The sequence below is a fragment of the Musa acuminata genome, chromosome BXJ2-4 (genome assembly GCF_036884655.1).
Source record: "Musa acuminata AAA Group cultivar baxijiao chromosome BXJ2-4, Cavendish_Baxijiao_AAA, whole genome shotgun sequence".
Taxonomy (NCBI): Eukaryota; Viridiplantae; Streptophyta; class Magnoliopsida; order Zingiberales; family Musaceae; genus Musa; species Musa acuminata.
In genome coordinates, this window is record NC_088341.1 from 11,622,806 (window position 1) to 11,638,086 (window position 15,281).

The 15,281-nt window shown below is 35.8% G+C and overlaps 1 protein-coding gene across 2 annotated transcripts in view; it reads right to left on the minus strand.

Annotated features, from left to right (window-relative positions):
* Positions 1–13,080, minus strand: part of LOC103981504 (two pore calcium channel protein 1) — a 32,552-nt gene extending 19,472 nt beyond the window's left edge. The window contains exons 1-11 of one of the 2 annotated variants that reach the window (XM_065103977.1): positions 12,783–13,080; positions 10,266–10,409; positions 9,934–10,041; positions 7,671–7,766; positions 6,621–6,751; positions 6,074–6,134; positions 5,686–5,852; positions 3,959–4,064; positions 3,759–3,836; positions 2,910–2,965; positions 245–317 (exon numbers count right to left, since the gene is read on the minus strand). In XM_065103977.1, coding sequence (XP_064960049.1) covers positions 245–317; positions 2,910–2,965; positions 3,759–3,836; positions 3,959–4,064; positions 5,686–5,852; positions 6,074–6,134; positions 6,621–6,751; positions 7,671–7,766; positions 9,934–10,041; positions 10,266–10,409; positions 12,783–12,938 — 1,176 coding nt within the window. In that variant the 5' untranslated portion in view covers positions 12,939–13,080. The remainder of the gene's footprint in view (positions 1–244; positions 318–2,909; positions 2,966–3,758; positions 3,837–3,958; positions 4,065–5,685; positions 5,853–6,073; positions 6,135–6,620; positions 6,752–7,670; positions 7,767–9,933; positions 10,042–10,265; positions 10,410–12,782) is intronic. The other variant, XM_065103978.1, reaches the window with a different exon arrangement.
* Positions 13,081–15,281: the final 2,201 nt, after the last annotated feature.

A 15,281-nucleotide genomic window follows, 5' to 3' on the forward strand; every position in this document is an offset into this window, starting at 1 on the left:
ACTTCACCAGCAAACCATAATGTTTAATTGCTCTGGTGCCTGCTAAATTAAACTGTGTACATGTTCACCAGTTTCTTAACAGTAAATAGATCAGGTATCCTGATGCAACTAAGAAATGTCATTTTTCTGGAATTCATCAAAAATCATACGTTTCTGCATTTGCTTTAGGTAAAGAGATCTCTTAATTAATAAAATATATGTGTACGCATGCATCAATAGATGCTAGATAGAGGAAATTTTTTACCTTGAAGTCACCACTATCATCAAGCTCACTGAATATCAGTTCAAAATCTTCTTCTGAAATTTTTGGCAAAGACCTAAGAAAGATATAAAGAATCATATAGCATGACAACAATAATTGAATATAATGCCACACAACAGAAGTGTATTATTGTTTAGAAGAACGGTGAATTTTCCAAACCAATCTTCATCTAGTCCTATATACTAATCATACTCATCATCCGATCCTAATGTGGAATTATTAGGTGTCATTACTTCCCACTTAAAAGATTGACAACCTCATTCAACACAGTATGAATAACACATCATATAGCATTGACAACCTCATCAAGATTTAAAACAGTACAAATAACACAGAATTATCCTTAGTAGAAGAAATGTGAGATGTATAGCACCACATTAGCAGCTTGATGTGCCCCTTGAACAATCCATGAGCACCGATTCCAAAGTAATAAAAAAATATGCTGTGTTAAACCATTAGGTTGGCCTTAATACCAATTGTCATGAAATGATAGATTTATAAGCTAAATAACTATTAAGAAATGGTCTTACCCACGTGTTTAAAATACGTGAGCCAAGCTATTGGTAATAGGCCAATCTACTATTTTAGAACAACAATCCCCATCATTTACTCTGATTTAAAATGTTGCATTCATGCAATTAATCCATCACTTGTAAAACAAAGTCCATCAAATTTTTGTCAAATATTAAAATTTAATCTATTTGACAGGGTTTGCTGCACCGATGCGTACCACCTGATACGAGTAGTACCGATCACTTGACCCTGTACCGGGCAATATAGGGTCTATACCGGGTGGTAACAGTCGAAATCCGATCGTTACCAACTAGTACAAGTCGCTAACTATCATATTTCGATCGTTATCGATTAAGGGGTGAGATTGCCCTATTTCAAATAGTCAATTTGACCGTTTGAGGCTTAGAAAAGGGTTTTTAAACCCTTTCCTCCCCCCTCTTTAACTCATTTCACTCTCTCAATCTCTTAAACTCTCTCAAACTTTTTTTCACTCATATCTCTCACTTATTTTCACATTTTCACTCTCCTAAACTCAACAAGACTATAATTTATAGATTAGATCAAATTTAGAAGACTAATTTTGGAGGATTAAGAGGAAGAATACTCTAATCAAGTGGTATGTACTCTCTTTCTAGAGGAAGAACACTCTAATTTATGGATTAGATCATCATATTCATAGTCGTCGTATTATGGAGAATCTTACAGCTAACAACAGCATGATGATAATTGGCCATGCTTCTTCGAGCAATAGTACGATGATTGATCATATGATACAGAGTAGTAGATCAATAGCGAAAGTAGAAGTTCTGACATTTTCTATAGTCCGCATTAATACATGCCACATTCGTTCGTTCCTTAGGAGCCGCCTCGGACACATGTTGTTCATGATGATCAGACTACGACCATCACCATATTGATATACCAATAGCAAACGGTGTCTTAGTATACTATGTCGTGGGATCAATTTCAGAATTGGGTCTGACAAACATATCATATTAATATACAGATATATAGGGTTGAGGATCTCGATCCACCGCCCGTGGAGCCTTGTCTTTTTTTTTTATGATAGAACCAAGTATATCCATTGATTTATTATTTAATTCATTTTAATCGTAAAGTTTAAGTTGTATAAAAAGTAATCTAATAATTTAAATAATTTTTTTGTAGATAATTCAATATTAATAGAAGGACGATCCAGAACGTACCATAAAACTACTCCTCAAAGTCTAGAAAAGATATATAGCACTATTCATTCCTAATTTACATTATTTTTACTGAAATTATACTAAATTTATATTTATTTCTAACTTAAAAACCCTAATCTAACTTTTTTTTCTATTTTTTTTATATTTTTGGAGGTTTTTTGATGATTTTGGGCGTACCGTAGGTACACCTCGGTATGTATCGTACCAAGTAGGGCTCAGTACACCGGTACAGACCAAAATTACAATTCTTGGTATTTGAGGGCAAGCCTTTGTTACAACGGTAAGGTTGCTCTGTTGTGACCAATAAAAAGACAATAATAAGGTTGCTCCTTTATGACCAATAAAAGATTTAAGTTAAGCACACAGCCTCTCTCATTCGAGTCACAAAATCAGCATCTTTCTATTGGTAAGGCTACATATATCGACCCTCCCCAAACCTCGTATTGGCTAGAGCCTTGTGCACCAAGTACCTTTTTTTTAAAAATAATACATGAACTATATTCAGTATTCTAGCCAAGGTCTGTCATACCGAAGCGTACTGCCCGTATCGGGCGGTACGTACCGGTCCGACAAGTTACTGGTATGCGGACCGCCCGGTACCGCTACAGTGCTACTATACTGTAGCACTGCTATAGTATGAAAAAGTATAAAATTGTTCGGTACACCAGAGTGTACCGCTCGGTACGCCCTGATGTACTGCCCGGTACACCGGTACCGTACCATACCGAGCCCAGGTCAAAACGTCGGTATGGTACGGTACGGCGAACATTGATTCTAGCATTCTAGTATTACAGGAAAAAAGGAAAATTGTATATATATCAACACTTACATTAGCAAAATAGTCTAAAGTTCTCACATAATATTTGTTACCCAATGACATTTAGATGAAAATGAGTGAGACTGACCACAAGTACAGGAGTACTTCTTACCGATATTTGTTTAATTCTTCAAACAGACGACTGCACTGTGGCTTGTTCACAAAACCCTGGATTTGGTGTTCAAATAACAAAGATTAAACATGTGAAAACTGAAGTAGCCAATAGAAAGGACCACCACTTTCTTACTGTTACACATGGTAAAACATTAGAAAGAATGAATGTAACATCCATGTAATAAAGTAAGCAATTATAATCAAGTACTTTAATCATAGCACATGCATATCATACATGCTTTATGGAGATAATAATTACTTGAAAATTACACCTGTCAAGTTTTCTTCATTATAAAGGTTTCCACCAAGACATTTCACATTCTTTTAATTGTACAAATAGGAAAAAAAAGTTAATCATTTTATGAAAATTCAAAACAATCTAGCTGTCATCCATTATAGTTGCATGGCCCATTTACCAGAATCATATTCTGCATGGTTGTTGAACATGTTCATCTTTAACCCACAAGTATTCATGGCTACTCTATGCATAAATATGATTGTTTTCTTGTTATGCACTTGGACAGATTATAGTTGATTCATTACTTCCATCAAATGGAATTAAATGACTCACTAAGGGGGGACGGTCACAGCCATCAAGATGTAATGATATTTGCATATAATGGTGATGGTGTCGGCCTTTAGAATATTGTCACTATTTCTTCTGTTTCATATATTAAATAATTATAGCATTGTATATATCTAAGGGTATCTCCATCCTTGACCAAGTGGATAACCAGATCCATCTTGTACATCAAGTTGAAAAAAGTTTTAATATAGAGGAAGGTTGCAGTTCTAATTTTCTTTATGAAAAGGAACTAAAAAACAAAATACAGGGAAGAAGACTTACATTAACATTTATAAGACTGAATGCTTTTTCCAAAATGGATTTTCTCATTGTATCCATCTGAAGAACTTGCTTTGCAAGCTATAAAAAGAAGTCATACCACAACCGAGAATTGTTGATCAAAATATTAGCAAAATCTTTATATAGCATATAGATCTAACACATATACGTTTCAAAAGTTCAACAAAAAATCTTGGAAATACCTGTTTTTTGAAGCTATCATAAACAACAGCAAGAATAAGATTTGTAAGGAAATAAACACCCAACAGCACATAGAGGACGAAAAAAAGGCATGACCATCGCGAATTCCTGTACAGTGACAAGCATAATATTAAATTCTAATTCCAAAAAATGAGCATGGTGACAATCACATAACATAGTAATTTATTCATAGTACAGTTTTTGTTTCAAAAGGGTTTCTTTAGTTGCCCTAGCTGCCTCAGATGTCAACCTGAACCATTAAACTTTGATCCTTCGCAGACTACTTGAAAATAGCAGCAAATAAAACCTGGAATAAAAGCTCTCTACAAAAGACTGCCAGATTTTTGCAGAAAGGAGGCCCATAATTTTTTTAATGGCATCATTAAAAACAAAAACTTCCCCAAATAGTTCGGAGTTTGGGACTTTATGCTTTGTTGTTGTTGTATTGAAAACAAAAAGTTATGTCGCTATGTCGTTAAACATGACTCAATGGAATCCTGTTTGTAATCAAACCACTAGCAGTCTACTAGCTGAATGACTTCTGTAGACTGACTTGTTAACCTACCCAAAAGATGCTTAAAGATAAAATTGCAAGTAGCAAGTCACACATCTTATTTTCGGCATGGAACTGTATTGGTGTTATGGTTTTTCCTACTCAAGTCCCTATTGTAAGGTTAACATATAACATATAACCTTGATACCTACTGTAAGGTTCTGATGTGCCACTAAACTTGATAAAGTGACTACCTTGGTGTGCATGATGGAACCCCCATCTTGATGCATGACAGTCAGCATATATCAAGAGGCATTTGTAGATTCTTTGATAATTGATGATCACCTCAAACTTCAACATGATCCTTCTAACGTAACAATTTTACAGGGTACCCCAAGGATTTTAGTTTTAAGCAAGATTCCCCTAAAAGCATCTTATTCTAAAGGATGTATGAGACATGGAACATGGGAGTTTGAACTGAATCAGGCTTCACTGGATTAAACTTCAAATAGCTGAGCTGAATAATGTGGTTCTTAACTGAATAATGAATGTGGATTAAACTTCAAATAGCTGAGCTGGATTACAACTTGATATTAAATCCAGCAATTAGGGTGTCTGTTAAATCTATCCCTTGATGTTTCTTCCATGTCACAGCTAACTCGTTTTCATCAAAACTCAAATACTAAACGGGAGGCCAAAGAATAGAAAACGATGCCTCCAAGCTATTGGAGAAGAAGATCAGAGGCACCGAAGAGTTAAGTTCTTTGTTAGGCAAGGAGGCCTACTTTGAGCTTCACCTCTTGCTACCAAAGAGGGGTGGAGGTAATGGAAGCCAGCAGAGATCCAGACAAGTAGCTGTTTATTTATTTATTTATTTATTTATTTATTTATTTAGGCTGTGAAAAAGTTATTGTATTCTCTTTTTTTCTTCAACTTAATTTTGTTTTACTGTTCCAATGGCATGCTGGCCGTCTCAGCTGGCATGACATGGATTGAACTGTGCTGGCAGTCAGTTTGAACTCTTCATGGTGACGGAGCTTGAATCCTTCGAATGGTTTGCCAACATAACTCAAAATGCTTATACTTAAATTATATATAATAGACCACTTAACTAGTATATCCAACCCTTCCTAATTTTCATATGTCAATGACAATTATTTTTCAATATGCAATTAAATCCTGATAGGGTTTAAATCATTTATATTGCAAAAGCACTGAATTTGCTAGCCTGCTTACTTGTAGGCAGGAACCCACACATCTGGATTGTTAGATGTGGTGAAAAGTACAAACATCTGATATAATGTGGTTCCATAAGAACTAAACATGGTCCTTCCCTGTTCAGTGTCCTCAAATGTGACATAAGCTAACCAGCTGGCAAATAAGAGGAAAAAAGCCGAAAGAGCCTGCACATAAGAGAAAATGGAAAATTAAGTTCAGACACAAAACAAAAAGTTCTAGTTTGATATTAACATGTGTTAAAAGCCAAAGAAAAAAGTGTAATATCACTTCAATTACACAATAGCTATGATGAGAGAAAATAAATGGGATAGTTCACTATAAGCAACAGTAACAAAAAGCACAAGCACATGCATACTGGTGGAAGACATCTAAAACTGAATCTTACCAAGATATTAAGGTATGTGCCAGCCATTCCAGCCAGTGTGAGCATACATCCACACAAATCCCTGAAGTATGATAACATTGTTTATTATTCAACAATGACTTCCCACAAATAAGAATCCACTACATGAACTAGGCACTTCTGATCTTTGTCATACTTCAAAATTCAAATTATGTTCAATGATCATAAAAGATTGGACATGGACCATATAACTTTATAGCAAAAACTAAATTTCCATCAACCATGAAATTAGTAGTTCATAGTAAAATTATGCTATGTGCATTTATAATAAAAATTCAGGAAAATCAGGATGAGAAAACTGAGATACAACATGATAAGGTGATAGAATTTGATCAAATTTATGACATTTTCTTGTTATCTGTTTATCCCCTATATGATAGCCAATAAGTTTCCGTACAAGCCTCTCTTGTTCTAGATCTTTAAAGAAATTGGCATTGCAGAGGTTCCCATTCAGCAATTGGTTAGTCATGAAATTAGTAACTATAGAGAGAGCAATTCAGTGAATAATAGAAAACAATGATATGCTAACCTGATTGTCAAAATAACAAAGACAACACGGATATATGGTGCGACTCTTAAAGGTAGTAAAGGAACAAACATGTGTGACACAGAGAGAGCATATATGAACATATCACAAACTAAAACCAAGAGAAGCGTGACCTGCAAATAACAAAGAAAAAATGTCATATTTAGTGAACAGAGTGAGAAAAAAATGGATTTTGATTAATTAGAATCCTTGATGATGTCTGGAATGAATAAGAATAAATTGACTAGAAGGTTCTCATGGTCCATAATAAGTACATAAAATACATAATGAGTTAAGAGGTAAATTTTCATTTTGACATGATGGAAGTTGCTTTCATCTCAATCCTTGAAAAGAGGATAAGATTTCTTGAAAGCTGGAGATTCAGTCTGAAAATTAGAATTGCAAAAATCAAAATATAAGCAAACCATTTATGTTGAAGATTTATGCTCTGTACCTATCAGACCAAACTTTTAAAGACCGAAGGATCTTCAAGTTTCTTTTACCTGTAAGTTTAATGAACTTTGGCATTGCAAACAGAACTAAACCATACATTATTGAGAATCTTCTAACCAAGGTATGCAATTTCGAATAATATCGCCTGGTACGGGCGGTACCTACCGGTCCGTCAGCTGACTGGTACACGGACCGCCCATTACCGGACCGAACGATATATATATAAATATATATATAATATATATATATATATATATATATATATATATATATATATATATATATATAAGGCGACGTCGCGTCGTCTTTTTCGACGAATATTTATATATAAATATTTATATATAAATATATATAAACATATATATATAAACAAGGCGACGTCACCGAATTATATATATATATATATATATATATATATATATATACCGAGCGGTATACCGCTCGATATATAGTATCATACCGTACCGAGCGAACGTCGAAACTCCAATATGGTACGAAATTGCGAACCTTGCTTCTAATTGTATAAATCTTTTTGTTCATACACAATTCTACATAAACAAAAAATTTTAGTGGGTGTTGATATAATCAATAAATGCTTACCTTTAACTTGTTCAAATGATTCTTCCAGTAAAGATGGAAACCCTCATATGCAAGTGGAAGCAAAGTATGTAATGCAAGAATGCATAGTGTTATTCCCTGTGAAGAAGAAGAAAACTATCTTCAGTGGGCTGCTAAATTCATAGCTACAAGGTCAGAGCTAACAGTATACAATAAATTAAAACACTTGGATTGAGACAAAGTTTCTCATAAATAACAGCTTGGAGACCAAATCTTATCATAGTCGATCACATTCTACCATGATCTTCCATGTCGTCTTTTAAGAAACAAAATTATGTAATTATTTGTATCACATAATAAAAGAAAATACTAAGAATTAACCTTGACATGTATATGCATGATAGATAAGTTGGTATCGGATGGATATTGGGGACATCTTGTCCAACAAAGCATACCTTGTCTAATAAACAAATGAACAACAAATGATCCACATAAGCACAGACACCCATGCCATGGGATGCAGCATACCATGCCAAAGGTGATAAGCATGGGGGTGCCATCAATAAGGGAAGCCATACAAAGTAATAGCATATTTTGTAATAATAATGGATTGGTTGTGCAGCCATTCACCCCCTTGTTAAGCATGTCATGCCGTGATGATAAAATTATGTGTTGTGTGAAGCTTGTGCCCCTATATTAGATAGATAAAAATGATAGACCATGATTTTGACTTGGTGTCTGTCATACTGTGTTGACATGATACCTGCATGAAGACCTATGGTGTGCCAATTGTGTGTGGACACATCATACTGCTAGAACGATGTGGAATGAGACTGAAATTGTTTGAGAATAAAAAGATGGAAGAATAGTTAAATTGAAGCAATAGAAGTAAAAGAAATACACGTTAACCATTAATCTATTTGCTACAAATAATCCCTTTCTTATTCAAGGAGTAAACAGGAAAAACAGTATATGACTCACTGTCAATAATAATGGTGTAAATTATTAACATTTTCTCATCATTTCCAGAACCTTCACTTTTAGATATTTCCCTTCAAATACTAAATTAGTTTAGACGCATTGAGTCAACTTGCAAAAAATATTTATGTAACACCCTAATTAATCCCACATTAGAAGCGAGCAAAGACTAAGATTAACTTATAAGGATCTGAGAAGTGTACTTCTATAGACTTAGTTTAAACATTTTTAGACAATGGTTCAGACTTAACGAAGTTGACAAGCCAGTTGTCTCATCAAGTTAGGTCGTGATAATTGATATCAGAGCTAACCAAGTATTGCGGCATAGTGAAGGGCTCAAGTAGGAAAGGACTACCCATGTACGAAGTAAGATTACACGTCAAGGAGTGAAGTGATCACTGGGCTATGCCTCACATGCACCGTGCTAGGGTTTAATCTCAGCTATGCTGGGCCTTGACCAAAATGTTAAGCCCTTAAGTGGAGGAGACTGTAACACCCCAATTAGTCTCACATTGGAAGCGAGCTAAGACTAAGATTGACTTATAAGAGTATGATGGGTGTACTACTATAAATTTCAGCTTAAATATTTTGAGCTAGCGGTTCATATTCAACAAAGTTGACAAGCTAGTTATCCCATTAGGTTGGATCGTGACAATTTATATTTAGGTCCTTTAACTATTCTTTCAAACGTCTTATAGGAAACACCAAAGTATTCTTTTGAACTCATGTCATTCTAACTTTTGGACTATGATATTAATTGGAATCCACTGCTTTTAAATTATTTGTCCTCTTTTCCACTGTAACCAGTGGCATATGCTGGTATGTTACATGCCAATTGGTTTAAGGGCATGCTAGCCTGGTTCTTTTGTTGGCATTGAACCATGGCAATGTGTCATTACTGTGCTGACATGCCAACACCCCTTTCCTTGATAAGAACCCAAATTATCAGTTCCCTAGAATATGCTTTAAATAAGAAAGAGGGAAAGAACATGTTAGAATGTCAAATTGTCATTCAAAAAGATCTCTGACATTAAATTAGTGTGAGGTAAAGCATACATGTCTAATAGCCAAATCATGGTGAAAGAGATGATGGATAATCACGTTCATATTATAAAAAGAAAAGTTCAACCATTCCAAATTTTCACTATTCGACTATAGCAAACTATATCAGCTGAGAACTTCACCAATGTTAGTAATTATCGGAATAGTCATGAAACAAATCAGACAATGATGCCAGTTCAACATTAGCCTACGAGGTAAAAAAAAAAGTCAGTGGTTCAATAATGAGCCCCTTTAAATGGTTTAACTTCTGCCCAATGGAATCTACCTCATAAGTGAGTGATTGGCCACTGGTTAAGTAAGGCAGCTGTCCAAGGAAAAAGTTCTCTCTGTCCTCGCAAGAATAGTGGCCATACTTTGCACACCATAGAGGTTTCTGCAAATTGATAGTACAAATTATCCATCGAAATTATCAACCAAGAATAAGTAGAATATCATATTAGCGGACAATTAACTGTCAAGATTAAGCAAGGGCCTATTAGCATGCTCAAAATATCATAGATCTCACAGAAAGTTGCTATTTTTCTATGTCGTGTAGAACATCCGATCAGAACAAAACAGGAGAAAAGATTCACATGGAAGACAGAACTCACAACTAACCTCGAGAAAGTTGAGTATAATTAAGGCAAGAAGATTAAGTGACCATAGAAAATCCAAGCGAATGTAGACAAAATAGAACTTTGCAGCCTTTTCGAATCTTGTATCATTTAGAATCTCCTCGGGAAGACCAATACCATCTTCTGCCTGTAAGAGGAAAAATGTGAATACTAACAATTACGGCAGATCAAACTGCTAGTGGAAAGAACATGCATCTTACAAATAATTCCTAAAGTCAGATTTTCCCAGTATCAGAGTGGGCAAACAACTTGGTATTTGCAATAAACAGATCAACAACAATTCATAGAATAATGGTATTACAAGACAACAGAAAGAAAACTTAGTATTAACATTTCAGTGCAATTTTCAGATGATGCAGAGCCAAATTTGCTGCAACAGCACTGAAGCCAAGAAAATTGATTGCATGCGGTCCAGGGTTATAGGTTTGGGATCAAATTTAACTATGGTATCTGAAACTGGGAAGAATCCGATAGCATCAGCATAATAGGACCAACCAACAAATACTTCAAAAATAAAAGTAATAAGAGAAGAGAAAAGAAAATGGTTGAGAGAATATTATACTGATGGAGCGAAAGAAAATCACAGTTAGGGGTTTGTTTGTTTGTTTACTTGTTTATCTCCCCCTCTTCCCTCTCTTCTCCTCTTTTCAGTCCTCTTATCACTTCTTCCTCTTTTTTCTCATCTATGTTCATATTTCTTCAACTTTCGGGACTTTTGACCACAGGAGGACAACTGTAGCTAAATCAGTCAAAGATCAGCACAAAATCATCAACCTCTTCTAGAAAGGATCAGCCTAATTCCAGCAAATTCTTGGGCAATCCACCGAGAAGACCAAGGGAACCGGATCACTAGACTAGACTGGACTCAGATTGGATCAATACAGACCAATCCAGAAAATGTGATATAATCTGATGCATTTCGTTGGCAACAGGGTTTAAGTTAACAGCATCTCCAACATCACTTTGTAGTATCAGAAATTGTTTAATGGTTTCAGGGAAAACATCACATACTGGGGGCATTGTGGCTCACCATTGTCAGTTAAGTAATATCTTGACAAACATTAATATTGATTTATCTTTGGTTTCACATATTTTCCTGGTATCTTGCCATCCATTTTCAGTTAAAAGATATTAGAGTGATTAAGTAAGAAACTAATGAGGGACATTCATATACAACTCAAGGAAGCTGCATGTCTTTAGTTTTGTTTTCATTTTTTCTTTTTTTCCAAGAAGCCCCATAGGCCATTCAAAGTTTGAAACCACTTGAACATGAATAAGCAGTACAATCTGAGACAATTCAGAAAGCAGAGAACTTTTTCATAATTTACATCAGTGAAAAATCTAAAACTAACCTATTTCATATTAAAACAAAAAATCTCTACAGCATGCTTCATAAGTGACGGAGCTTATTTGCAAAAATGAGTATAAATATTTTAAGTATATCAAAGCTGCAAAAAAAAAAAAGAATAAAATTGAGTTGAAGGAAAACCTTCTGATTTAGTCTTAAGCCCATTACTAGTACCTTCACAAATGAATTTGATACGGATATTCAAATTTTTTACTCTAGCCATCAGTACAACTGTTGAAGATCCATAATACGATAACAACCTTGACATCTAATGAATGTCAACATTGAATATCCAAATTGAATTTGAAGGGAATACTAGATAATTTCAATAGCTTGCAAAAGCAATGGAGACATGAGAAAAGTAAAAGGAAGAGTGTGCTGAAACTTAATCAAGAAAACACCAATTGAGCTAGTATTGATCACTCACACCGAAGCTATATTATTGAACACTGGATAATTCAGATCTAGATTGCAGCGGGAGCCCTATGCACAATTAATTAATCTAGATTGCCACAATCTAAGGTGGCAGTTTAGCTCTGCAACTCTTGCAATTTCTTGTGCTGCAAGAGCTGAAGTAAGGTATAGACTTGTTCAAATTAATTAAGCAAACAAGCCCGCAAAGAGGGATCATCCGCCATAGAAATGAGAAAATGGACAGCTTGTGCGTGATAGGGATCAAATAACCAGTCCTCTAATTAGTGATGGCGATGCTCTGCCATCCAAATTCCAAGATAAGGGACGGCAGCTATTCAAATAGCTTTTTGAACATTCTTTGCAAGAAAGAATGATATCCAGAATTCACAACTTAACAAGTAGGATCAGATCCCCTTCTCGTTTGCATTGTCCAATCACAATATATCAAAACATTTGAGTCGAACCACCGTAATGAAATGAAAATCCCGTTGCAACGGCTTCGACTTCATCAGCGATATGACAGAAGATGATATGGGCTGGTAAATTTCAGAGAGTAAATTCCACCTCGACAGCTGAAGTAGGATCTTACTAATCAATTTTGCCATGAAAAGAAATCCTATCCACTGCATCATTTGCGTGCCATTCGTTCGAGAAGATGGAAATTAAATCGACAGTTACGAGAATGCATTGAGACAGATTAAACGAGGTATGATGAAAAGGAGAGAAGGAAGGAAGAACCAGATCAACGAGAGCTGCGGCCTTCTGGTAGTTGTTTCCGTAAGTTATGGCGTCGGACCTCCGCGGAACGGACTTCCGCCTTTGGTAGGCGGCACCTCGCCATCCGCCGGCGCCGCTGCTGCTGCTGCCCTCTCCCGCGATCAAAGGGGTCTGCATCTCCCTCTTCTCCCTCTCTCTCACCAACAGTACCACAGCAAGCGGAGATCCGTCGGGACCGAGTTCGAGAAAACAGCGCCCTCGGAAAAGATGAATAGATATAGAAATTGCACCTTGCCGACGTCCAACGAAATTCCAAAGAAGCCCATCGGAAATCCGATTTCCGACTCTCTCTCTCTCTCACGATTCACTCCTCTCCGCAGATCCAGCCGTTCCATTTCAGCGGGACCCACCATATCGTGCCATGTACGGTGGAGATCCGAGAGTGGGAGGAGAGGAGATCCGAACGTCGTCACGTGAGGGGGACAAGGGAAGTGGGGACGTCGTGGGGCCGCACGCGGCCTCCGCCCGCGTGTCTCGAGGGGGTTTTGATGCGTTTCTGCAATTCTGCGGCGTCGGGTCGACGAGGCGATCTTAATCGGACGGCTATCGAGCTCGCGCATAGATTTAAAATGTGCGGGAGCTTGACATCCGTCCCCGTGACGTGTCCCGCTCCAAACGGACGAGGACAAGGCAACTCGATTTAATGAGATGAGATGGCCGACTTCATACCTGGCGGGGACCAAAGCACGACGCGTGCTTCACGCTCAATCCATTCGGTAATACGAATCGTAAATAGGTACGGTGTTGACGTCGCGTTGGCGAACGGATCAAAATGGAAGTGATGAGCTACTGGTGTTTGACGAAATGGTAGAATGCGATGGGGATGGAGAAGACATGACGAGACATTACATTTGGATAAGACGCAGCAAATGTGTGGATGAATGTGTATGAAAGACATGAGATTTCGAAGTCATTTGAAAGTGTGAGAGCGATTGGTGACTAACATATCATGCAACTTGCTACCGAATATAAAATTACACTCTCTTGGAAGGAACCACTTTGATCTTCATATAAAATATATGAAACAATTGGTGAGGGAAAAGTCAACTGCCGGCATCAGAGTATATCTTATTATTGATTTTGTAGTTCCTTCGACATGGAGTGTAATCGGTAGACTTTTTGTTTATGGAAGACAGTAAACAAAGTTGGAAAACCTGCAATCTGCCGACAGAAGCAGTCCTGTTCACTGTATTCGGCTTGTCATTCTGCACTAGGGTTCATCATTCGGAGTTGCTCTCTTTGGTGTTTTTCGTATGTGGACCACGCATATATATATATATATATATATATATATATATATATATATATATATATATATATATATATATATATATATATATATATATATATATATATATATATATATATATATATATATATATATATATATATATATATATATATATACCTTTTTACAACGGATTCCATATAATTGGGACATTAATTATAGATTTATCAAGTTAAATAATCAATTATCCTATCGAGTTAAAATATTATTTGTTTCTCCATTTTTGTCCTCACGTTTATCATCAATTGCATCAAAAATTATAATGTTTCATTGGCATCGTTCTCGCTCCTTCAAAACTTAAATTAATATGAGTTTCAGATAATTTGATTATATTTTAAAAAAAATTATATCATATAACACACCCGACGAGTCTCTTTATAATAAACTTTGAATATTATTATTTTTATAATAGGATTGGTTATAAAGAAAAGATGCATCTCTTTTGGAGTTAATTGTGAACCTGAGATATAGTAACATCTGATTTGTTCAATTGTATACTTAGGTATTGGCCATGAAATGTTGAGGTGTTGACCACCACACATTGAGATGCTAATCTCGTTACACTCATGTGTTAGTTATGGACATCAAAGTGTCAACTGTATGGTACTAAGATATCAACTACACATATTGAGGTCACTCATGGGACACCAAAGTGTCAACTATATAGTATTGAGATATAGTGTATTGAGGTATCGTTCACATGACACCGATATGTCCATTGCATGATACTAAGATAATGATTATAGCATGTTAGGGTATCGTCCACATGACACTAAGATGGTACTTATGTGGTGTTGAAATATCAATTATAGCATGTTGAGATGCCAATCACATGGCACCCATGTATTGGCCACGTGACACTAAGGTGTTGTTTATCTTGCACTAAAGTATTAGCCATAATGTGTTGAGGTGCTGATCATATAACACCTAATTATCAACTACATGACATTGAGGTGATAATCATATGACACTAAGGTATTGACCACATAATATCGAGAGAGATATGGCTAAAGTGTCAATTACATAACCTCGAGGTATCAATTATGTGCCTATTTCTATATGTTAAAATTGGATTTTAAATTAAGTCAACCTAAAATACTTATATACTAAAGAGATATAAAAGAATAATTAAGATATGAAAGATGTTAATTGGTTGGTCAGTAAAAGATAAA